Below are 24,544 nucleotides of genomic sequence, written 5' to 3' on the forward strand. Positions count from 1 at the left end.
GCCCCGGAGCTTGCAAAGCAGGCCTTTTAAGTTCCAGCTCCTGCCAGGAGACTGTGGGGTACACAGGGGAACTGTCACCAGCAGACCCAGGGAAATGCAGAGATAGGGAGGACAGGGGCATCCAGGACCCCCAGAGCCCCAGGGGCACTCTCTGGGGGCATTTGTAGACCCAGGCTTGTGCATACCACCAGCTGTCTTCATGAGTGCCATCCCTTTTCCTTGGTGGCTGGGAGGAGGGGGACAGGAAGGGGATGTGGCATGTTTTGCAGCAGTTGGGAGGACTTAATCATTGCCTGTTGCCAGATGCACCAGCCTGTGGGTGGAGCCAGCTCCCCTGCACCTGTCCAGCCACGCTGTGGTGTCCTGTGTTCACGTGTTCTGCAAGGAGACCAGACTTGGGACAGGCAGCCGTGGGGCTTGGGGACCAGCCTGATCCCAGGACCCGGGCAGGTCGGCCAGCTCCAACTGGAGACCTGCAGAGTGTCATCTGTACCCCTGTGTGGCTCAGATGAATTCTGCTAAGAAACGCGGGGGACTGAGCCTCCATGGGGTGCAGCACGGATGTTTGGGTCTGGACACACGCCAGGTCAGGGACCCTCACACCAGCCCCGTGAGGGAGACACCGTGATTATCCCCCTGTGTTAGCCAAGAGAAAACTGAGGCACAGAGTGATTCCTTAATGTGACCAGAGAGTGGATAAGGGACGTCTGCAGCCCATCCTCCGTCCACTGCTCTGCCTTATTGATCATGCTCACTGTTCCTATTTCAGTCTCCCATAGCCCATCGTCCCTCTGCTCTACCTACCTCTGTGGCTAGTTGTGAGCTCAGGGTCGTAGGAACACCATCCTCTACTCACCAGCTTGGCAAATTGCCCGCCACCTAAAGATACAAATGTGCATGTATATGGCAAGTACTGAGAGGAGTGCCTGCCACATAGTGGGTGTCAGCTCCCACTGTCCGTCACCCCACGCTGCGGTCAACACTGCTTCACCATGGCCACCCTGGCCAGTATCATCAGTATCATCACCATGGCCACCATCACCATGACCATCATCACCATGGCCACCATCACCATGACCACCATCACCACCATGGCCAGTGTCATCAGTATCATCACCACGGCCACCATCACCATGACCACCATCACCACCATGGCCAGTGTCATCAGTATCATCACCACGGCCACCATCACTATGACCATCATCATCACCATGGCCAGTATCATCACCATGACCACCATCATTGTCACCATCATCATCACCATGACCACCATCTTCACCCTCACCACTATCATCAGTATCCCCCTTGTGGTTATCATCATCACCATCAGCACTGTCACCCCCATAACCACCATCACCACTGCCACCACTATCCACATTTATCACCAACATCAAGATCATCTCTATCACATGTACAGAACCAGCACTCAGGTCTACAGTGACTGCTTTCCTGAATGACAGATGACATGGCACTTCTCACAATCACTCACACTCCCAGGAGGGATCATTTTCAGTAGCAGAAAATTGATGTTCTGATTCTCTGAATTCCTGGGGAAGGCTTTTGTTACCAACCCCTTCCCCTGATACGGTGGACACATCCTTCTCTCTCTCCTGGAAGTGGCTCATCCCCACCTCAGCTTCACCCTCACAGGGCAGAATCCGGGACTCGCCCCGTGTCCAAGCCCCCTTCCTCGCCCTCCAGGTCAGGAGTCTGAGGAGTCCTGGAAGCAGAAGGCAGCCTTGGAACAGAAACTGAGAAGGGGAAGGAAGTTCGGGGCATGGGGGGGGAGCTGCTAGCCTTCAAGGTCACTTCAGCGGGGTGCAAGAAGGAACGCCGAGAGCATTTCTGAAAATGAAATGTCAGGGACAGTGGTCCAGAGGAGAGAGAGGCATGTAGAAGGCCTGAGACAGGAAGCTATGAAAAATGGCATTCTCTGGTCATCTCTTTATTCTCTATTAAATTCTGGAGTTTACCCCAAGGGAAAAAAGGCAAAGGCGCCCTGACTGAAAACTGATCCTAGGTTCTAAAGTGAAATGAGATGTCTGCCCTCTGGGAAGATGAGTGCTGTGCATTTCAGAACAGCACCCTGAAGAGCCCTCAAGGCTCAGCCTTCTTTCAGTGTGTCTGAGCGTCCTGTGGCTGCTGTAACAAATAGAGCTGCCTAGAACAACAGAATGTATTGCCCTACAGCTCCAGAGGTCAGGAGCCCAACGTGGGCTGATGAGGCTCCACCGTCCTGAGCTCACAACTGAGCTAAAACCAAGTCCCTGGGGAGGATCTGCTCCCTGCCTCCTCCAGCTTCCTCATTCCACAGCTTGGGTCCCTGCCCATTTCCAACGCTAGCCGCGGCTGGTGGAGCCTTCCCCACACCTCATTACTCTGATACTGAGTCACCTGCCCCCCTCCTTCCATATCCCATCGTCCCTTCTGCTCCACCCACCTCTGTTGCTAGTTGTGAGCTCTGTTAGGAACCCTGAGATTACGCAGAGCCCACCTGGATAATCCAGGACAACTTCCTTATTTTAAGGTCAACTGATTAGCAACCTTAATTCCGTTCACTAGTTTGATTCCCCTTGTATACAACATAACATATTCACAGGTTCTGGGGACCAGGATGTGAATATCATTGGAGACCATTATTCTGCCAACCGCACAGGGATAGGAACATAGAGTTGTATTCCAGTTCTTTTCAAATTGGCAATTCATACCTAGACCCAGAAGTAGCTTTCCATTCTCCAGAAATAGGATTCAACCAAATCTGAGTGACCTCAGAAGAGTGACTTACCCTCTCTGGGCTTTGTTTTCTCATCTCTAAGACACTTTGTCTATAGACTCTCTGATGAGGAACCATTATCTCAGGCTCAGAGCCTGGCACCTAGTTGACACTCAGGAAGCGCTTGTGACGGAGTGGGGAGGGCTGGGTGTAGTGATGTCGATGGCTCCCCAGATTTCAAGGTTTGTGCTTTCACGACTCCCTGGTTCTAAATAACAGAAGGCAAATTTCAAAATGCGTAATCACATCTGTTGAGAAACCTCCCCCAGGGATAAGAGTGTGTCATCTTTCTCTGTAGCAGTGCTTTGTACTAGAAGACGTTCGATTACACACACACACACACACACACGCACGCATGCAAGCACTCATGCATAACTACAAAAAATGGACGGATGGGCAACTGTGTGTGTGTGTGTTTGTGTGTATGTGTGTGTGTGTGTGCATGTGCAAGGACACATGTGAACGCACAGGAAGGGGCTGTCTACAAGCGTGTTTCTTTGTACAAAATTCAGGTAGTAAAAACACTCATCTAAGCAGGGACTGGGCTCCCGGGTGGAAGGGTTTCTCCGAGATCGGCTCACAAACTTGCCCTGGTAGGACGAGGACCTTTTACTGGCTGTGGAACCTGCGAAGACTCAGGCCTGGCTCTTCTGCTCCAAGTGACTGGTGCTGCGTGGATGCCCCTCCTGGGATGTGACCTGGGCCCCGCCCCCCGGCCCCACCACTTTCTGGGGGTTACCTGGCCCGGGGTCCTCGTCCACCACGGTTGCCTGCATCTGCTTTGAACCCGGTTCAAAGCATCTTGCAGGTGCATCCAGGCCCTGGGCAGGGATCCTTCCAGCTAGTCTACTCCGTCCGAATCCCCTGCTGAGCCTTCTCTCCCATCTCTGTGACTTCCAGTCATCCTTAGTGCAGTGTCTAACTTGGAAACCGGGCCCAGCCCCACACTCTTGGCTGCGTGACCCTGGACCCGGCTCTGAGCTGTTCCTCTGGCCTGGTTCAGAGGAGTTGCCCCCGTGCCCTACCCTGCCCTGCCCTGCCCTGCCCTGCCCGGACCACAGGACTGCGTGGACCAGGCTCCTCCACACCGTGCACCTGTGCTCTGGGTTTGCAGTGCTCAGGTGTGCTCACAGCAGACCCCCTCTGAGAAACTCAGCTCCCAGCCGGCTGCCTCTCCACCCCCCAGCTCCCATCTCCTCTCACCCTGATGACAGCAGCCCAAGTCTGTGGGCACTGTGCCCGGGTCACTCCTCTGCCTCCATAGGAACCTTTAAGTGGCTCTTCATTGGTTTCAGAACAAAGCCCAGACCTTATAACATGCCTTATGTATGGTTTAGGTGTGGGGTCCCCCAAAAGCTCCCGTGGAGACAATGCAAGAAGGTTTGGAGGAGAAACGGCTGGGCTAAGGCCTTAACCTAAGTGACCCCCGATGGATTGACTGGGTGGTCACTGGAGGCAGGTGGGTGTGGCTTTGGGGTATATATTTGTATCTGGAGAGTGGAGTCTCTCTCTGCTTTCTGATCATCGTGTGAGCTGCTTCCCTCAGCCAAACTCTTCTGCCATGATGTTCAGCCTCACCTCCAGCCTTGAGGAATGGAGCCTTCTGTGTAGGGATTGAGACCTCTGGAACTATGAGCCCCAAATAATCCTTTTCCTCCTCTGAAGTTGTTCGGGTTGGGTCTTTAGACACAACAGCAAAAAAAAAAAAAAAAAAAAAAAGCAGGCTAACACATCTTATGGGCATTTCCTTTTACTCTGCCTTTTACTCCCAGCAGCACAATCTCCATGGCCAGACAGGCTAACTTCCAGTGTTAGCAGCTCTGTGACCTTAGGAAAATAACTTAACCTCTCTGTGCCTCAGCTTTGTCATCTGTAAAATGAAACTAATGCCAGCTGCAAAAGGGTGTTTTAAGGATTTGAATAGTTAATACTTGTGATCATATTTTTCATCAGTATTATTATATGTCCACAACACTGTGCCCGGGTCACTGTGCATACCCCATAAGATATCCTGCTGTGGGAAAAGAGGGGGGAGCTCCCAGCCATTTGAGAGAGTCTAGGGCAGCTCGCTGAAGAACATGGCATTGGAGTTGTGCCTTGAGGACAGGCAGGGTGAATCCCGTGGATGTGCCAGCAGAGGCAGGGAGGCTGGAGGTCCCATCCAGGAAAGGCTCAGTCAGTTTGGGAGTGGAAGGAAATGCCCTTGGACAGCCAGGTTAGATAAAGGTCACAAAAGCCCTTACGTCCTGGATAAGAGATTTCAGTCTTGTCCTCTAGGGCAATAGGGAGGCACTGAAGGTTGTTGACGAGGGAGAGAGGGGTCATGAGCGTACAGCTTTGCTCTAGGCAGGAAGAGGCGTTTAAAATCATGGAGGAATCAGTCCGGGAGCTGCCGTAACAAATGACCACAATCCCAGTGGTTTAAAACAACAGACGTGTCCTCTGAACATTCTGGAAGCTGGAAGTCTGACCTTAAGGAATCGGTAGCATCTGTTCCTGCTGGAGGCCGTGGGGGAGAATCTGCCCCCTCTCCTGCTCCCCCAGCCAGGGGCTGTGCCTGAGCTGCAGACACACACTGCGGTTGGCTCTTGCGTCTCCACACGGCCTCCTCCCGGCACCGGCCCGAACCTCCCCCTGCCTTGCCCGTGCAATGCCCAGTGTCGTGGGTTCCACTCTGGATCTGAACCCAGATGAGCTCTTTGTTGAGATCCTTAACTTCGTGACACCCACAAAGTCCTCTCTCCCAATGTCACCTGCCCAGGTTCTGGGGGTCTGGACATAGACATGTCTTTGGGGGCCCATCATTCTATCCACTGCAGGGGACTCTTCTTGTCCAGACCCGTGTCCACACTGAAAGACCAGACTCAAGTGGAGCGGGGCTTCCGTGGGTGCAGCAGGTCCCTGTCGCTCGGATCTTTGACTCGTTCCCCTGGTTCTGGTCAGCAGATGGGATCTGGTGGCCTGGGCCAGGTTTGGTGAGGAGTCCCTGGGGAGCGGCTGCAGTTCGGGTTAACCCGGTTTTCTGGCCTGTTCGCGTTGGGATCACTGTGGAGAAGGGTGTGGCCGGGGTGGGGCCTGGAGGGGTGCCCCCCATCCCCTCCCCGCACCGTGTTCTCTGCAGCCTCCACGGGGGCGATACTGCACCACAGGGTAAGCCTGCTTCTCAGGCAATGGCCCCAGCCACCCCGTAAGCACTCAGTGGTTTGTGACCCTCAAAAGCGCCACATTATGTAAAGGTGTATTCAGTGTGCTTATGGCATTAAAATTTCACAGGACGGGGTATTTTAAAACAGTGTATTAGAAAAACATTCGAGAACAGTAAGACCTTCTTTGTGAGAAGGTGATTTACTACTGAAAACAGTTTCTTGCTCCCAGCTCCCACGGGAGGGCACTGTCCCACTTGGGAAGGGCACTGTCCTACCTGGGAGGGGCAGTGGGGAAGCCCCAGGGTCCCGGGGTGCATGGGGAGCTGGCGAGGGGCGGTGGGCAAGAGCCTACCCACCTGTGGTTTTCTCAGGCAGGATTGAGAGAATCAGGATAACAGGCTTGGAACTGGCTCCTCTGAATGACTTCAGTAGGCTCCAAGGCACAGGGGCTGTGGCTAGTGTCTGGGACCCAGCCCTAGAGAGAGGAGAGCAGGTTGGCAGTGACCCCCAGTGAGAGAGCCCACAGAGCAGGTGGTGTGGGCTCTGGGTCGGATGGTCCGCTGTGGACACCTGGGCTCACTGGCTAGTGGTTTACTCTCTTGGGGAATTGGCTAATGGTGGGAGGGGCGGCCAGGCCCCAGACGTCAAAGCTGCACAACATGGTAGTGAAAGACATGGGTGAGGGTGGAGGGTAGAGAAGAGATGCCCAGAGAGCCTTCTTGGAAAGGCAGGGGAAATGATAATAAAAAGCTGAGGCTCACTGCTTACCTCTGGGCTGTTTCACATTTTCCTGGATCTAAGCCTTAGCACAGGGGCACCAGAGCCACGTGTCCAGGTGGACAGGCCTTAGCCAGGACTCTGCGCCCTCTCCCCAGGGCCCAGGGCCACGTAGTCCCTTTTAACAGCAGCAGCAAATGAGAATTTAGAGTCCTCTTGTGGTTCTTTGGCTCTATAATCAGCTGCTGAATTTAGTCTAATGGGATTCTAATGTTTTTAAAAGCCAATTTAGTAATCTTTGTATTTTCGATGGATTGTGAAAGGCCTATTAGTTATTTATATCTGCATACGCAGGCATGGCTGCAAATGGCAGATTTATGCTTTTATGTGCCATTAACATCTACACTGTGTTAACAGCAGCAGTTAGCCAGCTCTCGGAAGGCTGTACACACACTCACACACACACACACACACACACCCTCTCATTCCACGTGGTCAGCCATAGGGTATTTCAACTTATTTAACATTCTAGTGAATAGTTCCCTACTATATCATATCAAATAAGTGGTAAGTCTATAGTCGCCAGGCTGTTTAATTAAAGATAATCCGTCTTTGAAGATTTAGAACACAATTAAATATACTTAACACTAAAGCTCGGTTGAATGTGATTTAATCTTTCGTGGCTGAGTCAGGATCTTGCAGGCCTCGGGGGCCTTCATTATGAATAGGAATAATCCTCCTGCTCTGCAGAAGTTCTGTGGAAAGAATTTCCAGCCAGAAGCCCACCAGGTGCCCCAACTTCCACTCCAGAGGACACCCCAGCTTTACCTGGAAGCGGTTTCTGCAGATCCCGGGGTCCAGGCAAATCTGAGAATGTTCGTCCCTGGCATAAGTGCTGCTGACGGCCGGTGTGACATCTCTCCATTTTCTTCAGCTCCCTTTAATTTCTGCAAAGAGAGGAATCCTTGACGGGGTGCTAATGTGGCATCGACACCTTCTCTAATGCCTCTTAGTCTCCTTCTACAAACAGCTCCACCCAGGACTCGCTCACTAGTTCCGACTGTGTCTATTAAACAAGCCTCTGCCAGACCCAACCAACAGTTGGTGACAACAGGAAAACAGCCAGCTTCCGATTGCTTCAGGGAACATAATGTGTTATCAGATAATGAGAAGGGAAGTTTTTTGTTTTGTTTGTTTGTTCGGCAGACGGGTGGGTATCTGGAATGGAACTGAGGGGCACTCGACCACTGAGCCACCTCCCCAGCCTGATTTTGTATTTTATTTAGAGACAGGGTCTCACTGAGTTGCTTAGCGCCTCCCTTTTGCTGAGGCTGGTTTTGAACTGGCCATCCTCCTGCCTCAGCCTCCCGAGCTGCTGGGATTACAGGCGTGGGCCACCACACCCAGGAGAAGATTTTTTTTATGGATATAGAAATCTTATCCACTCCAGGGCTCCTCATCTACTATCTAATGTGTTCACCTTCACCAACTGACCTATTCAGATAGTTAGTGAATCAGAATTAAAATTAATCTGGGAAAGAAAGAGCTAAAGAGGTGTTGAATCAGGACCAACCTTGGTTTTTAAACCATTTGTGAAGCTATGATAATTAAGTGGTTTGGTTCTAGCACAGAAAGAACTAGATCCATGGGATAAAATAGGAAATAAAGATGTACACTCAACTGTATCTGGAGATAAAGAGTTGATAAAGTGGAATTACTTTAAATCAGTGGGAGGGGGGAATGCATCATTCAACAAATATTGACACAATTGATTAGTCATTGGACGAAACAAAAACTAGATCCCTACCTCAATGCAGTCAGGGCAGAATTTTAATATTAATAGCAAAACCAAAATTATCAGCAGAAAACATGGTTGATTTTTTAAAATAATTTTAAATAAAGGAAGGGCTTCCTGCATATAACCTGGGAAGCAGACCCTGTAGGGAGAAGGAGTGGTACATTTGCCTGCACTGAATCAAAAGGCTTCCGTGTGAAAAAATACCATTTGCACACTCTAAAGGCAGATGATAAATAGGAAAAATTTATGTGCATGATGCATGCCAGGAAAAGGGCTGAATTCCTTAATATAGAAAGGACTTTTATAAATGAGTAGGAATTTTGAATAGTCTATAGAAAACTGGGTGAAAAAAATTCAAAACAGTTCACAGAGGGAAACAGTGGTGATCACCCTAAAAAAAAATCTCTGTAATTACATGAAATCAAGTTAATTAGAACCATTCTCCAGCTGTCACGGTGGTGAGGGTGTGGGATCAGGCGTACTTTTTCCTTATGACATATCGATAGTGGTGCAGTTATTTGTGTGATCCTGGGTGACCCCTTCAGCTCAATTTTGCACCCCACCAGGACAGGGCTCCTGTGTTGTGTGGCTCCTGCCCTTATCGTCACAGAACCTGCACACTGCTTGGACTTAATAAATATGTGTTGTGTGAGTGAATGAACTCATGAAGGAGAATGATGGAAAGTTCTAGAATCTTACCCAGAAAAACAGATAACAGTGCAACTAGGGGAAGGAACCGAAAAGGAAGTTGCTTTCAGTTTACCGTTTTATCCCCCCCCCCCCTTAAACTGTTGGTGTTTTTGAAGTAGGCATGCCTGATTTTATAATTCACCAAAAAAAATGTCTGAGAGAGGAGTCAGGTGGTAAAGAGGAGACCTGGGGTAGGATTTGGCCAACTTTTGAGTAGCCCCATTCTCCCACACCTTGGCGGCGAAGGAGACGGTCAGTCTGGGATGGACGCCCTCAGAGAGTGCTGAACAGGACAGCAGATCCGGCCAGGTGGGCTGCTCCGCCACACCCAGGAACTGGTTGAGCCCTGGATGTGGAAGCAGAGATGGAAAGGAGGTCGGCCAACCAGAAGGAGCCCCAGGCAGTGTTCTCAGCCCAGGAGAGCTGGGAGGCAGAGCCTGCTTTGTTCTGCGTTGGCCCAAAGCAGAGAGTGCTGTTTCCTGTCTCTGTTGAATATGGGCAACTTGGCGGGCACTGTGGCCAGAGCGCCAGCCATGAGTGCTAACCTCATGGAGGCCTGAAGTGAGGCACCAGAACTAGCTCCCAGGGGATTTCAACTGCCCTCAGCGAGGCACTCAGACCCTCCTTAACCCAGCCCCGAGCACCTTTTTGGGATCCCCTTCGACTCAGGCTCCAGCCCCCCCCCCCCAACCTCTTACAGTCCCCACAGTGCGCCACTGTGCCTTAACTCTTGCTGCACCTTCAGTTTGCCTCTGCCCGTGACCTCCTCTCCTGCCCCCAGTTCACCTCATGACCATCAGCTCAGCTTTCAAGAGCCATACCAGGTCAGCTGCTCTGTGAAGGCTGTCCTGACACGCCACCCAGGTGAATTACCCAATGTCTATTTGTGTCGTCCATGCAGCAAATGCAGACGTCTCTTCTAGCACCTTGGATGCTCATGAGCACGGATGCCCATCCCACTAGATTGTGAGTTTCCCGAGGGCAGGGTCTGTGTCTTAACTTTTCATCAATGTTCCAAACAGACACCTTATGTGGAGCGGATGGATAGAGGGACAGAAAAAGATGAGTGGGTGGATGGATGGATGAGTAGATAGATGCATGGAAGTCAAGCTCCATGAGAGCAGCTACTTCCTGCTATATTTATTCCCTGTTGCTTAGCCCAATGTGTAGCACATAGTAGATGCTCAAATAGTTTAGGTAATTAAAGGATGATCTGGAATATGGATGATGGATGGGTGAGTGATGGATGGATGGGTGATTGATGGATGAATGGGTAGGTGGATGGATGATGGATAATGGATCAATTGGATGATGAATGGATGGGTGTGTGATGGATGGATTGATGGATGGATGGATGGATGATGATACATTAATGTATGGTTGGATGGTATGGATAGATCAATGAATGAATTTGGATTGCAAATATTCAAAAAGAGTCTTGATACAGAGCAAGATGGTCTTCGTTGTCTAAAAATCTGCCTCACTGTTTTACCCTGCTTCGTTGCCATTGTGTTAATTGAAATGCAAAAGATGATTTCTTAACTTTGGTGACTCTAGCACACGATTTCCCTGTCCGTCACACCCCAAGGCTTAGTTTTATCCCATGACATGACACTGAGTGCCCACAAGTGTCACTTCTGGGTATAAGGCAAGGAAGATGCTTTTCAGAGAACTTCCAAAGGCCACAGCTACTCCTGGGAGCCAGATGGTCTCCAAAATCTGGCGGACCTCGGACATTCCCACAGCTACCCGAGACCTAGCTGGAGGTAGAAATAGCATTCTGTCACTGGGGGTTCGGAGCCTGCTCCGTCTGAGGAGTTGGAGTCTGAAGCAGGTGCTCCCGAGTCTTCCAGGCCCAGGACCTCCTCACTGCGGACACGAGTGAGGACACTGGGAAACCAGTCTCTCTTGTCTGAAGCCCCTACGGGCTGGATGGAGCTGAGGACTTGGTGGGGTACAGACAGAGCCAGGGAGAGGAGCCGGCAGGGCAGGCAGAGGAGGGAACCCGCAATCTTGTAAGGATGTTTGACAATGGTCCCTAGTGACAGGGGAGAGGAAGGAGGGAAGGAGCGACGGCCACCCTGGGGCTCACACATGAGGCTCTGGTTCACTGGGGGCGAGAGCAGGAGCATCGCCAGGCGGACCACCCACAGGTGCCTCCCGCTGAACTGACCTTTCCCAGACCCAACCCTCTTGCGCTAAGTGGTAAACCATCCCTTCTGTTGCCCAGGTCAGAAACCCTGGAATGATCCTCGACCCCTTCTGTTTCTCACATCCACCTGCAGTTAGCAAGTCCATCGGCTCCACCTTCCCTTCACATCAAGGTCGTTGTTTTATTTCTCTACTGTACCTGCTCTGCCCTGCCCCAGCCACAGTCTGTCCCCAGCCCGCCAGCTGCTGTAGCCCTGCCCACCAGGTCATCCCATTGTCCCTCCACTCGGAGCCCTCCAATGACCTGCATCTCACTCAGAGTCAAGGCCAGAGTCTTTGGAGCCTTCCACGAGGTCCGCTCCGCCTGCCCTGGGCACTCCTCAGGCCTCCCACCTGCTGTGTTCCCCCACAGCTTCCTCTGTTGCTTTTTCCATCCAGCCAAGGACACTCCCCCCAAGGCCCTTACCCTTCCTGTCCCCTCTACTGGCCTGCTCTTCCCCCAGGACAGGCGGGTGCCCGGCACACAGCCTCACTTCCTTCAAGTATCTCCCCATCCTCCTTCCTTCCTCTCATTCCCCCCTCGGGGCACTCACCACTAAGTGGCTACATAGTCTAATGATGTCTTTCGAATGCACATTTGGAACTGGGGGAACAGAAGCACATCCCAGCTACGCAGGAGGCTGAGGCAGGATGATCTCAAATGCAAGGCCCCACTCAGCAATGCAGCAAGACCCTGTCTCAGTAAAATTTAAAAATGGGCTGGGATGTAGCTCAGTAGTACAGCACTTGCCCAGCATTGCGAGACCCTGGGACCAGTCCCCAGTCCCCAGTACCACACACAGACATATGTTTGGAACACAAGTACCCAGGATTGTAAGGGTTTTCAGTATTTCTCTGCTAGTACCCCAGGACCTAGAACTGTGCCTAGAACCTAGTAGGTGCTCAGCTAATACTTACTGAGTGAGTGAATGAGCAGAGCTTGTCACCCTGTGCTTCTCTGTGGCTCTCTAACAGTGGGTTTTCCACGTTCTGCTCTCAGTGTTAGAGCCACCCTGTCGTCCCACGGACCCTGCTCCCTGTACCACACCCGGTGCCTTCAAAACAGCGTATCTCCCATTTTGCACTCAGGGATGATACTCCTGGCCCAGATTTTAATTAGCTACCCTCACTCCTGAGCTGACCAAGAGGAAAAGCCTCTGGCTCACCTGGGGAAGAAAAGCTTGTGGGGTCACCTTGGGCCACCTCCTCCTCGGGGACCCTGTCCTACCTTGTCCCTGCCCCTCTCTGTCTCCTCACCCGTCAACCACACTGAGTATCCTGGTCTCAGGACCTCCCCCTCTGGACTCGGAGCTTTCTAAAAACTGCAGCTTCCTCGAGTCTCTTCAGGTTGGCTGGACAGATAGACAAGAGCTTGCTGGACACCCAGCCAAAATGGAGCTAGCAAGGGCTAGAGAGAGTGAGTGGGAGAAAGAAATGGAGAGAGCGGGCCCAAACCACCGTTCAGGATAATGAAAGGGAAGAGAGAGGAACGTGCTGGTGGGAGGCGAAGGGTTAGTTCTGAAGCCCAAACCCTTTGGGGCTCAATGCCCCAGGTCCTCCAGGACCCTCCCCCGCCTCCTAGTTTGGCTCCTCCCACCTTCTGCACCTTCACCCCCAGTCACTTCCCTGTGTGCAGAGCACAGGCCTCGGGCCTTTGTCCTCCCCTAATATAGTAATAAGAAGAGTCATTAGTTGATTTTTGCCGAGCCCCACTTTATAAGCTCACTTACTCCTCCTGGGGCCCTGGGAAGGTAATGCCATGACTCGTCTCGTGGGATCGACAAGGAGACAGAGGAGCATGCCCCGGGGGTGCCCTGGTAGCCAGCAGAGCTGGGATCCGGCCCAGGACAGACTTCAGAATCTGTGCTCTTGCAGCTTTGCTTTGCAGCATCCGCTTCCCAGGGTCCCAGCTTGCCCTGGATTCACCCAGGCTCACCCAGCACCCCGAGGCTCCCAGGCTGACTTGGCCCCCTGCTGGGACACACAGCGGGACCCCCTGGGACCCACACACAGCTCTGCTCTGCAGTTGTATCAAATTACTTCCACTGATGGTGGGCCTGTGTCCCCAGCCACCCGGGAGCTTGGAGGACAGGCATGGCCTGTGGGCCCTGTCCACGTGTGTGGCTCAGAGAATGAAGCACAAGTACCTCCCCGCTCTTGTAGGAAGGTCAGCCATTATTCCTCCTATGTCTCAGCTCCGTATCTGAGCCTGCTCTTGAACCTGATTCTGGAAATGCCCATCTCTGTCCTCCTCCATCTCACTTCTTCTGGTGGCTTGGCACAAGACCTCCCAGAACATTCCTGTCGTGCAATTCATTTGGTGGGAAACACGGTCTGGGCACATCCTCCTTGGAGCAGGTCTTGCTTCTCATAGACAAACGGGTTCACCGAGCCAGCCCTGGATTCGTTTCCTGCTGCCAAGTCTCTTAAAATAGAAAGGGGTTTCCAAGCCAGTTGAACAAGCATTAAAAAAAAAAAAAAACACCTGATAATTTCCTATCTTGTTTCTTAATAAATTTAACAGTAAGGGAAAGACTTCTGGCACTGACTGGGTTATTGAATTCCTAAATCTTTTGCTTCTGAGATCTTCATTTACTCAGATTATTAGCAAACATTTATCGACCCCCTTCTCTGTGCCACGTTGTTCCTATGTATTAGCCCCTTACAGCCTCCCAGCCCCGCCAGGAGGTGGAGAGAAGCTCTTTATCGAGGGAGGAGAGGGCTCACAGCAGCCAAGTCAAAGCCCTGGCTGCTGCATGGGAAGCCGGCAAGCGGGTGTCTGCATCTGGCCAGCTGGTTCTTTGCCTATTCAAGGGCTGCTCTGCGTCCAGACTGAGCAGCGTCCAGCAGCGGGATGGGCGGTCAGTTCTGCTGCGCCCAGCTGCTGCTTCCTGGTTGCTAAAGTGGAATCTGGTGCTGGAATAACAGAAGATCAAGTAGAGCTGGGCCGCAGGACTTAGTGCAGCCAGAGACAGACCAGCAGAGCCAAGCGCGGGTCCAGGGTACCAAGGCTCACCTGGTCAGCCCTCCCCAGCACGGGATGATGCCATCCCCTCCCGACTCAACCCCTCCCCATTGCTACACCATAACCAGCCCCACACACACACACACACACACAAGGACAGGTAAACCATTGGTTGCCTACAGTAAGTCATTACCAAATAAAATATAATAATAAAATATCAAGTCAAGGCAAATGCTGTGAATAAAAAAAAAAGTGATTAAGTGATATAATCCGAATTCAAACCTGGGTCATTTGAACTCAGAGACTTTGTTCTTACCTTTTACCTTTTACTGTCCCCCCAAAATATTTGGTTCTCTACCCTTTAGCGCGACTGAGAATTAAAAGAAAATTGAACTTGAATATGTAAAAGGTTTGCCACAGTGACCCGCTCAGTAAAAGTTAGGTGGTCTTCTCCTCCTCCATCACCACTGTCCGTGCATCATAGAGGGCTGGGTGGGACATGCTGTTGGCTGGCTGGCCTGGTTTTCTGCTTAAGGGTAGATAGCATCCCCTAGGACCAGTAACAGACAGGAGAGAAAGGAGGAGAAATGCAGCTGGGCCCCATCAGGACAGAAGACCAGACGGGGTTTGTCCAGGGTCCCACCCAAAGCAGTGGTTCTCATGTTTTGTGTCCTGAGTGACCTGACCAAAGATTGCCTCTCCCCAGTTGGAGGAGATTTTGCAAAGATGATCTGCAAATCTGTTTGAATCCAGACCGTAAATTCAAAAAGCTACAATCTGTGGAAACAGGGCAGATATAGGTTGAGGCTTTAAGTATGTTATCTTGTGTAATCATCACAGCAAGTCTGTGAGGTGCTTGCTGAACCCTTCTCTGGTAGGAGCAAAGCTGACTGGAGATGGAGGAAGAGGAAGTGGTTGTCTGGGTTGAGCAAGGGACAGCAGCAGGAGGGAGGGGCAGTCAGTTCTGTCAAGGTCAAGGTCATACCCAGCCCCCTCTCCCCTGCCCAGACCAGGCCCAGAGCAGCACAGCCTTCTATGGGTGGGAATGTGGGCACTCAGAGGCACGATGGGTCATTCTTTAGGACCCATGATAGATGATTTTGAAAATTTGAATCAATTCTCTCCTTAGTTAATGCTCGACACGCCGGAGTAATAGGATTTCAGGGAGAAATGACTTTGCAAGCTCCCTGGATCCTGGTTTTTCCCAAGCTCCCTGGATATTTGAGTCATATTTGAGTCTTGGTTCTCTCTGTCTTTAAACTGGGCTCTTAATCACCAGGGCATGGCTGTCCCTGGCTGCCATAATGGGAATTGATGAGCAGCCCCAAATTCAGGCCTGCTCTGACACTGAAATACGACACTGGGCCTTCCTATTCACCTAGAAGATTTTTTATACAAAAAATAATAATAATAAATAACTTCAGTAGATGTGTGAACACCATGTAGTCCTCAAAAAGAAAACCCTGTCAAGTGTAGGTGTCCCAAATCTCTGTAACATAGTTCTCAAAGCTTCTTTGAATCATTATAATCTCACATTTAAATTGCATAACCCTCTAGAAAGCAGAGGAATACGTTGCAAGGGAAATAGTTTGTCCACCTGCTGAACCATAAGTAGTCCAAGGCTGGGTTTGCACACACTGCCTGATTCCGCTTAGTTTACGTATGTGAAGAGTCTACTTTTTGCTTAGCATATGGAGAACCTTTGATACACATTACGTCTTTTTAATTCCCTTGCCCTACACCCACCCAGCAGTCCCAGGAGAAAGACAAGCCATTACTGTTCCCCCCATTTCACAGCAGAGGAAAGGGAACCTCAGAGAGCTTCCCCGACCTGCCCAGATTCAACGCAGGGAGGCGTGGAGCTCTGCCCACCATCAGGGCCTGGCTCCTGGATCCCCTTGGCCGACTCTCTGACACCCCTTTTTCCTAAATGTGGAGAGCCTTGTTATCCTAAAACTGGGGTCACTTGCTGGGGATCATGATGCCCCTGTACTTACTGAAGTGAGCTTCTTAGGGGCAGGAAGTCCCTGAACTAGAGAACTCAAGGTGTCAGGTGAGGGGCCAGCCCACAATCCCCTTGGCTTGGCCTCTGACAGCAGGTGAGTGACAGCAGGTGAGCGCACAGACCACGACTCAGAGCGCCCCTGCCTAGGGCCACCCGGAGGATAACAGGGCTGAGGGAGTGGCAGGGGTGGCCTGGCAAGGTGGGCATTTCTGTGAAGGGCTTGTCTTCCCAGAAAGCCGAGCGTCCCCGAGGTGTGGCCCCAGGCTGTGTCCAATAAACAGTGAAATGGGACAGACCAGGTAGTCCAGGCTGTGTGGTGGCACCATCCACGGAGTTTTCCAAACTGCTTTTACGACCCATGAGCGGGTCATGAAATCATTCAGGGGGCTGCAGCCTGCTTATTTTATTAATAAGATAGGAGAAGAGGTAAGGAAGAACCCCGGCAAACACGGAGGCTGTCTCACACAGAGGAAGGATTGGTGCTGTTTTCCATCCATGAAAAATATTTTTGTGAAAATGAGTGTGGTGTGTGTGTGTGTGTGTGTGCGTGTGTGTGTGTGTGTGTTTACTTCCTGGGCCGTGATACAAAACATAATCTTCTGAGTCACAGAAGTATTTGAAAAGCAAGTGGTTGGAGGAGAATCTTAGAAACAAATCAACTTCCATTTCCCAATGATACCATATGAGAAATCTAATGCTCATTTGTACCCTTTATCCATTATTATTAGTCATTTAAAAAAAATCCCACCTGGTACGTGGCCTGCCCCCTGTCTCAGCCTCTGTTAGGGATGAAGTAAGGGCCCCGTGAAGCCGCAACCACTGATGGGCAGCAAGGGTCAGAGGGGGGTGTGGCAGGTCACCTGACCAGACACCCACATTCCAAGGAGAGTCCTTTCCAGCGGGATGAAGAGCGAACGTGAGCCACTTGGCCTTTGCCTCCATCTCCCTCACAACTCAGCAGGCGTTCCACAAACGCTTCCTAATCACCACCTACTCCTTGTTCTTCGGATTCCTGATAAGAAAGCACTTCATTCCTAACTTGTCACATGGTTTTATGGCTCTGTATGTAGTAGTGTCTCTCCTTCACTCCGACTGGGCATCCCTGAGGACAAGGATGAAGTATACTGTGTCACTGTCTTGGTCCCTAACACAGAGCAGTGCCGGCCTTATTCATTGTGTCCTCTGTGACTGGTACTTAGTGATTGTATCTGTTAGCTTTCACCCTAACAATGGTGAGTAAGAAAGAGGCCCCATCTCAGGGGTGTCTGGGGAAGCTCTAAGGGGCCAGTCATTCCTGGATCTGCTGCATGTAACTCTCACCCCAGACCAGCAGGCCAGTCAGGGCATGAGATGAAGTAGAAAAAGTGCTTTTGAGACCTTTGAGTCTAACAGTCAAGTCATCAAGGCTGAAGGTCAAGAATTAAGAAGCCCACACTGCCTTAGGGTAGCCAAGGAAGAGGGAATATTTGAGGAATCTATGCAAGCAAGACCTCAGGTTCTCGATAGATGTTTAGGGAACAGGAAAGAAAGGAAGAAAATAATTGGATTCTAGGGCTTTCCAGGGGTATTCACCATATAAGTTGCCAAAATCCCTGGGGGATTTTCTACCTCCCAACACACAGCTCTGCAGACAGAGCCATAAGCCTGTCCCAAGCGTGACAGCCTAGTCACCCAGTTCCATTTGCTGGGCAAGCCCTCGGAGGCCACGGCCAGCAGCTGCCCCCCAGGATGCTCAGGGCTGCAGCTCAGGGAAGGAGGACGGGGCAGTGACCATGGGGTTCATGGGCAGCATCTCCAGGTGGACAGAATCCCTGCCAGGCCCAAGGGGAGGATTGCATTTCTTGGAAATGTGTGCCTGGGGACAAATGCCTATGAGGTTGTTAAGATCAGGACTCTGAGGGGACCCTTTGAACCAGCCAGACACCACGGCTAGAAGGGGTCCTGGGCTTCGGTTCCTTGTTGGCTCCTCAGTACAACCCTGCCGCCGCTTGGGGTCCTGCAGCCCTCCCTGGTGACCTGAGCGGTAACAGTCCGTCTTCTTTCTTATCTCCCTCGGCTACAGGGGTGCTGTGCCTGCCGGACAGCCTGAACCTGCACCGAGACCCGCAGCGCGCCAGCAAGCCCGGGGAGCTGCCCATGTTCAGCCAGTCGGAGCTGAGGACCATCGAGCAGTCCCTGCTGGCCACCCGCGTGGGCAGCATCGCCGAGCTGAGTAAGTGACGCTGCTCCTCCAGCCCCGGCGCCATGACAATCCTCTGTGGCCTAAAGGGACACCACCAGCCCCTCAGAGCACTCAGGCTTTGTAACCAGCCAGGTGACGATTTATTGAGTGCCTGCTGTGTACACAAGATAACATTAATGCAGTGGGGAAGGGGTGGGCCCTGAGCCAGGTGGGCCCTGAGCCAGGGCCTGGGAGTTGACCACTAGTCGAGGTCCAGTTGCTCATCTCTGGTCCTCATTTTCCTTTTCTATAAAACACAAGAAATAGTGGTGCCCAGCGTGGGGTTTGCGGGTGGTGATGCCCTGAGTGAAAGCCCACTGGGCTGGGCCAGGCCCACAGCACACAGGTGCTGCATAGACAGGGGCTGCTCACTGTCGGTCTCTGTGCCAGGATCCTTTTATTTGGGGGCAGGGGGTTACCAGGGATTGAACTCAGGGGCACTCCACCACTGAGCCACACCCCCAGCCCTATTTTGTATTCTATTTAGAGACGGGTTCTCATGGAGTTGCTTAGTGCCCCACTTTTTGCTGAGGCTGGCTTTGAACTCATCATCCTCCTGCCTCAGCCTCCTGAGCCTCTGGGATAACCAGCGTGCGCCCCAGCGCCTGGCCACACACGGCGCCAGCTTTAAATCACAAGTCAGATCACTGCCCCCCCATCCCGTTCCAAATCCTCTACTGACCCCCTCTGACCCAGAGGGAAAGCCAAAATGCTCAGAATCCCTCCCAGTGCCCCCCCCACACATCTTCCTCTACTGTTCCTCTGGCACCTTCTTGTCCTTGAACATCTCGGGCACGCCTGGGGACCTGGGCACCTGTGTCCCCTCTGCCTGACGCTCCCTTCAGATCACCATGGCTGGCTCCCTCAAGATCTTCAAGAGGCACCCGTGTCCCCTCCTCAGAGAGGCAGCTCTGGCCACCCCATTTAAAATCGTAACACCCTGAGGGCTCCTGTGTCCATCAGCTCAGGCTGTGGCTGGAACCCCGCGGGAGGCAGGTGGCTCAGAAAACACTGACCTGCACAGTTCTGGGGGCTGCAAGTCCAAGGTCAAGGTGGGGAGCAGTTCAGTTCCCATAAGAGCTTCTCACTGTGTTCTCATGTGGCAGAGAGAGAGAGAGAGAGAGAGATGGATGGATGGAGGAGTGGGGGGAGGTGGGGAGGTCTTCTCTTCTCACAAGACCACTGACCCCAGCCTGGGCCCTACCCTCACCTGGCAAAGGCCCCACCTTGTGTTATCATCACATGGGGTGAGGCGTCAGCAGGAATTCTGGGGAGGCACACATGCCATCATAGCCACTCTGTCCCCCTCCACTGCTGACATTTTGTGTCTGGTAGTCACCATCCTGACGTAGTCTGTACATTCTTTGGGGTTTTTTTTATAACAGCTTCATTGCAATATAATTCATATACGGTTCACTTCTGTAGTAAGTCAGTCGTTTCTAGTGTGTTTACCAAGTTGTGTAACCATAGCCACCGTCACGTTCACCATCATAGGTCATTTGCATCACCCAACCGGAACCCAGTCCCCATTTGGTGGCCATTCACCTCCCCTGACCCCTGGGCACTTTATATTTTACTTTCCTGGTTTTAGTCATCTCTCACAACTCGCATCTATTCTCCCTGACAGTAGGAACGTTTGATTTATTCACTAATATAACAGCAACACCAAGAATGCTCTCTGGCACATAGTAGGCCTTCAGGAAATCTAAAGGAAAGGAAGGAGGGAGGGAGGAAGGAAGAGCCGACCAGAAAAGTAGAAAAAAAGAGGCAGAAAGGTAGAAAGAAGAAAGGGGCCGTCAGAGTTGGGGTGTCCCAAGTTCAAGGAATAATTCGACACCTTGTGCACCAAATTCAGGGTTGTGCTAAGTCTGACCAACCGGAAGAAAATGGCACCGTGCTTCCTCATGATACGATTGATCGTCCAAACGAATTTGCTGTTTTAGTTCCTGATGGAGTCAGAGCATTGATCTCAGAAATGGTCGATTTAGGTTGAAGTTGGGGTTGGTCCTGCAACTCGAGCAGACCCTGAACTAGGAAGAGACTCAGGACCCAGAGGGATTCCCTGCCCACCCAAGACGGGCATCCCCCATGGGCCACGGCCTGCCCCTCTAGCCAGGGACACCCACTTCAGACCCCTGAAGCCACGAGCTGCCTCTCATCACCGTGTCTTCTGGCTGTCAGTCATCCAACTGTTCTGAAGCCCCCTTGGCAATGTGGTGAAGCCGAGGGACCCTGGCTCAGAATACTTTTAAATGCACACTGTACGCAGGACTACAGAGGAAACCAGTGTTCATATTCAGTTATCCAAATCTTTTAAACCTAAATTGTGGCCCAGTCATGCTGGGCTTTTATTGAATGTGAATTCACAAGCTCTAGTGGCAGGTCTGATGTCCCTGTGATTCTGAGGCACAGATGTGGGCGAATGCCATTCGAGTTATCTACAGCTGGACCGGGACGATGGAATCTCTGCTCCCAGGGTGTGCAGACACGTGTCCCAGCAGCACCTGGGAGACATGACTAGAAGAAGAAATGCCACCCATCTGGGGCTTTGCTAATTTCCAGGACATGACCCTGACCCTGGACGTGTAGAATCTGGCTGCAGCCTTGGGACCTGTCTGCATGGGTATTGCCAGGGATGAGGCCCCTGCACCAGGTGGCCCTTTTACCTGACCCCACCCCACCCCATGTCTCAGAGGTTGTTCCTGGGATAGCCCAAAGCCCCCTCCTGACCCCAGACCCCTGAGGGGCCCTGCATAATTCTGGTGCCTTCGTCAAAGCAAGCACCTGCTGAACAGATCCACACGCCCCCTGCGCAGGCAGCCTGCAGGCTCAACCTGCTGTATAAATTGTTTTTAAGGATAATTTGCTCTGTAAATTAAGCCCTGTCATCACTGAATGTTGACTTTCATGTGCGAATTGCCGCACACAGATGGGTGTTGTGAATTGCGAGTGGGTTCCGAACATCCGTCAAGTCAGCCCCGAGAGCGTGCGCAGAAGCACTTGATAAGCCGTCAGGTCGACAGAAGGTTCAGGGTGGCCTCTCTGGATCTGCCTGTGGTCTAGCCGGCTGGCCCTGGGGTCCAACACAGACTGGCTCTCTGCATACAGAGAGAGCGGCTCTTCCTATTCACAGGTTACCTGCTGAGGTAACCACATTTCTGCAGCCAAGGGGAGATGGAGAAGGGTCTTCAGCAGGAAAACACTGCCTGCCAGGGTCAAGAGCAGAGCCTCTTTCTTAACAGGTGACAATCCCAGCAGATGAGGGTCCCCGCACTAGGGCACCATGACAAATCCCCACAGCAGTGACTTCCGTGTGTTCTGTGGTCCCCACTTTATGATAAGGGGTGAAGGGAGGTCCAGCAGACAGCTCCACTCAGACCCAAGAGCCCCTCTGTGAGATCAGGGGGTGGGCAGGGGCTGTGACCGCCATCTGGGGGGAACCTGCTGTTTGCACTATAGGGTGCAGGCTGGATTCCATGCTCTGATACAAATTGGAGATGGGACCGTTCACAAAGGTTACCACGTCCCTAAATAGGGGATCCAGCCCTGCACCCCAGGCTCTCTCCCTGGGACCCCTGCCCAGTTCCTCAGGGCGCCATATTACAATCCAGGGCTGCTTGATCCACCGGCCTGTGGCCACCTCCCGCCATCCAGTCGGTTTTGGTGCTACAGCTTGGATCTCGAATGTCCCCCAAAGCCTCCTGCACTGAAGCCACAGTCTCCAGCCCGTGGCCTCCAGGAGCTGAGCAGCCTCCTCTATCCCCCACTCTGCTGTGATTCCCTGTGCCACCGTGGGCCCCAAGCAATGGCACCAGGCCACCATAGGCAGAAACCTCGGATACCTCAGGCCAAAATAAATCCTTTGTCCCGACAGGGATGTGGTCACCATGATGGAAAGCTGACCAACATCCATTTCCATTTCTGGAACCGTCACTGTGTCCCAAATGCTTTGAATGCATCCCAGGGGTCATCATTCCCGTTGCGCAGACGAGAAAGACTGAGGCTTAGGAAGGTCCTCGCCTTGCCCCGCGCTCCCCAGCCCCGTAAGCGGCAGAGTCGGGATTCAGACCATTTCCCCTGTGGCCTCTGCTGTGGGTGCCAGGCCCACTTTGTATTCTGAGCGCCTCCTGCCTCACCCAGAGCTGGGGAAGCAGCCGCTGAGTGTCACATGAGTGACCTGAAGTGAACTAGCGGAGACCCAAACACGGAGAAGGTGCTCAGGTGAGCAGAGACGTTTCCCGCTGGACTTCTGAGCCCAGGGACCTCGGCCACAATCTAGAACACGTGGAAGGGAGGCTCCATCAGGACACCGCGAGGTCCTGGGAATTCCTTGGCCCTGAACCCCCAGAACTTCCCAAGGTGCCGCACCTCGTGGCTGACCTCAGCGTCGGCAGGGCAGTGCTGACCTCCTTACGGGGAGCAGGGCTGGAGGAAGCAGGTGTGCCCCGCTCCCCACCCAGGCCACACAGAAGACGGGACCTGGATTCCCTCCTTTGGGGACCAGCTCATCCCTGCCTTTGGTCCTGTCCACCTCTGTGACCTCATCCTGGCTTTTCTGCCTGTCACCCCTGTCTCGCCCCAAGCGCCTGATCAAGCCCCACCTGAAGGTCGTTAATTACAGGGTTTGCTTCTCTTGTTCCCGTAAATGAGAGTTTCATGGTAAAGTGCCTCTTGCTGATGTCTTTGCCCACTATAATGTGAACCTGTTGTCCCCACTCAGCTGGGAAATCAGACAGGACCATGAATTCACACCTGGATCAGAAGGTTTTCTAGGTTATCTCCAAGTCTCCAGGGGAGAAAAACAACTGCATAGAAACAACTCTTCTGGCTGAGACAAGGGTTCTCTCTCCTTGTTTGAAATGTGGGTGGGCTCTTCTCAGACTCCTGCTGCCTCTGGCCCTGGGGTGTACCTGTAACCTTCTCAGGTGGCAAGGTAGCTGCTGGCCTCCTGGTAGGTCTTGAATGGGCACTCGTGCTTCTACCACAGGGCCTTTGCACCCACGGCTCACTATTCTTGGAGGTTCCCCCCTCACTTCATTCAGATCTCAGCCAAAATGTCACCTTGGAGAGGCGTTCCTGTGACCAAGCCACCCACTAACCCCTCCCCTTCAGTCCCTGTACCCTCTTCCTGCTTTCATTCCCTCTCGGCACTCATTACTACCGACACACTGTGAGTTTGATCATTTTCTGACTCCCCCACCAGACTCTGCTCCCACGAGAGCTGAGGCTCTTGTAAACGTCACTGAAGCCCCGATGCCTAGAACAATGTCTGACACACAGTAGGACTCGGTATGTATTTGATGAATGACTGAATGAGTGAGTGGATGGCAAGCTTCCCCCTGAATCCAGAGACGAAGTTCTGCTGTGCCTCCGTCCCTCCTCCTCCATAAGAACAAATTTCTGGTTAGTTGGCACCTAATGACCTGGATTATACATAGCCCTGTCCCTTCCTCTCTTCTTTCTTCTTTTTTTCCTTTCCTAGGGGAGAGGTCTGGGTGAGGCAAGTTAAACCTATTATCGGAAGTGCTAGTTAACCGCGAGTAAGATGAAGAGTAGGGGAGGAAGCGAAGGTACTGTCTCAGCGTGGGTTGGGGCAGAAGGAGCCCCCATTAAAATGCATAAACCGGAGTGACAGCTTCTTGGGAGCTGGTAAGAGGAAGGCACGGGGATGATTACAGGTGACACACACAACACTTTAATTGCTATGCATGTTTTATGTGTACTAGAAGAATGTGAGTTTTCCATTTATGGCACTGGTAGGAAGTTTCCTTGTAAGTAAATTCATTTGTGTGAGTGAACGAGCCAATTTAAAGCAAAATATTAAGTAAATAAATTGTATGAGCCACCCACAGATAGGAGCGACGCGGTGGTGTCGAGACCCAGGGGGCTGACGTTGGGAAACATGATCATCGCTAGATTGATGCTCAAGTAGGCTCCTCTCCGAGGCCCAGATTCCAGGTTCCCAAGCTCAGGGGAGCGAGTGACAAATGGATTTGTTGTTTGGGGTTCATGAGGCTGGCAGAGGGGCCAGCCGATGGC

At 52.1% G+C, this 24,544-nt stretch overlaps 1 protein-coding gene across 2 annotated transcripts in view; it reads left to right on the forward strand.

Moving 5' to 3' along the window:
- Abtb3 (ankyrin repeat and BTB domain containing 3) overlaps nt 1–24,544 on the forward strand; it is a 260,855-nt gene that overhangs the window by 134,727 nt on the left and 101,584 nt on the right. For both annotated transcript variants that reach the window (XM_046429657.2, XM_046429656.2), the window contains exon 2: nt 18,347–18,496. In XM_046429657.2, coding sequence (XP_046285613.1) covers nt 18,347–18,496 — 150 coding nt within the window. The remainder of the gene's footprint in view (nt 1–18,346; nt 18,497–24,544) is intronic.

This window comes from Marmota monax, unplaced genomic scaffold (assembly GCF_021218885.2).
Source record: "Marmota monax isolate L192 unplaced genomic scaffold, Marmota_monax_Labrador192_F-V1.1 WCK01_AAM20220418_F8-fsc00051, whole genome shotgun sequence".
NCBI lineage: Eukaryota > Metazoa > Chordata > Mammalia > Rodentia > Sciuridae > Marmota > Marmota monax.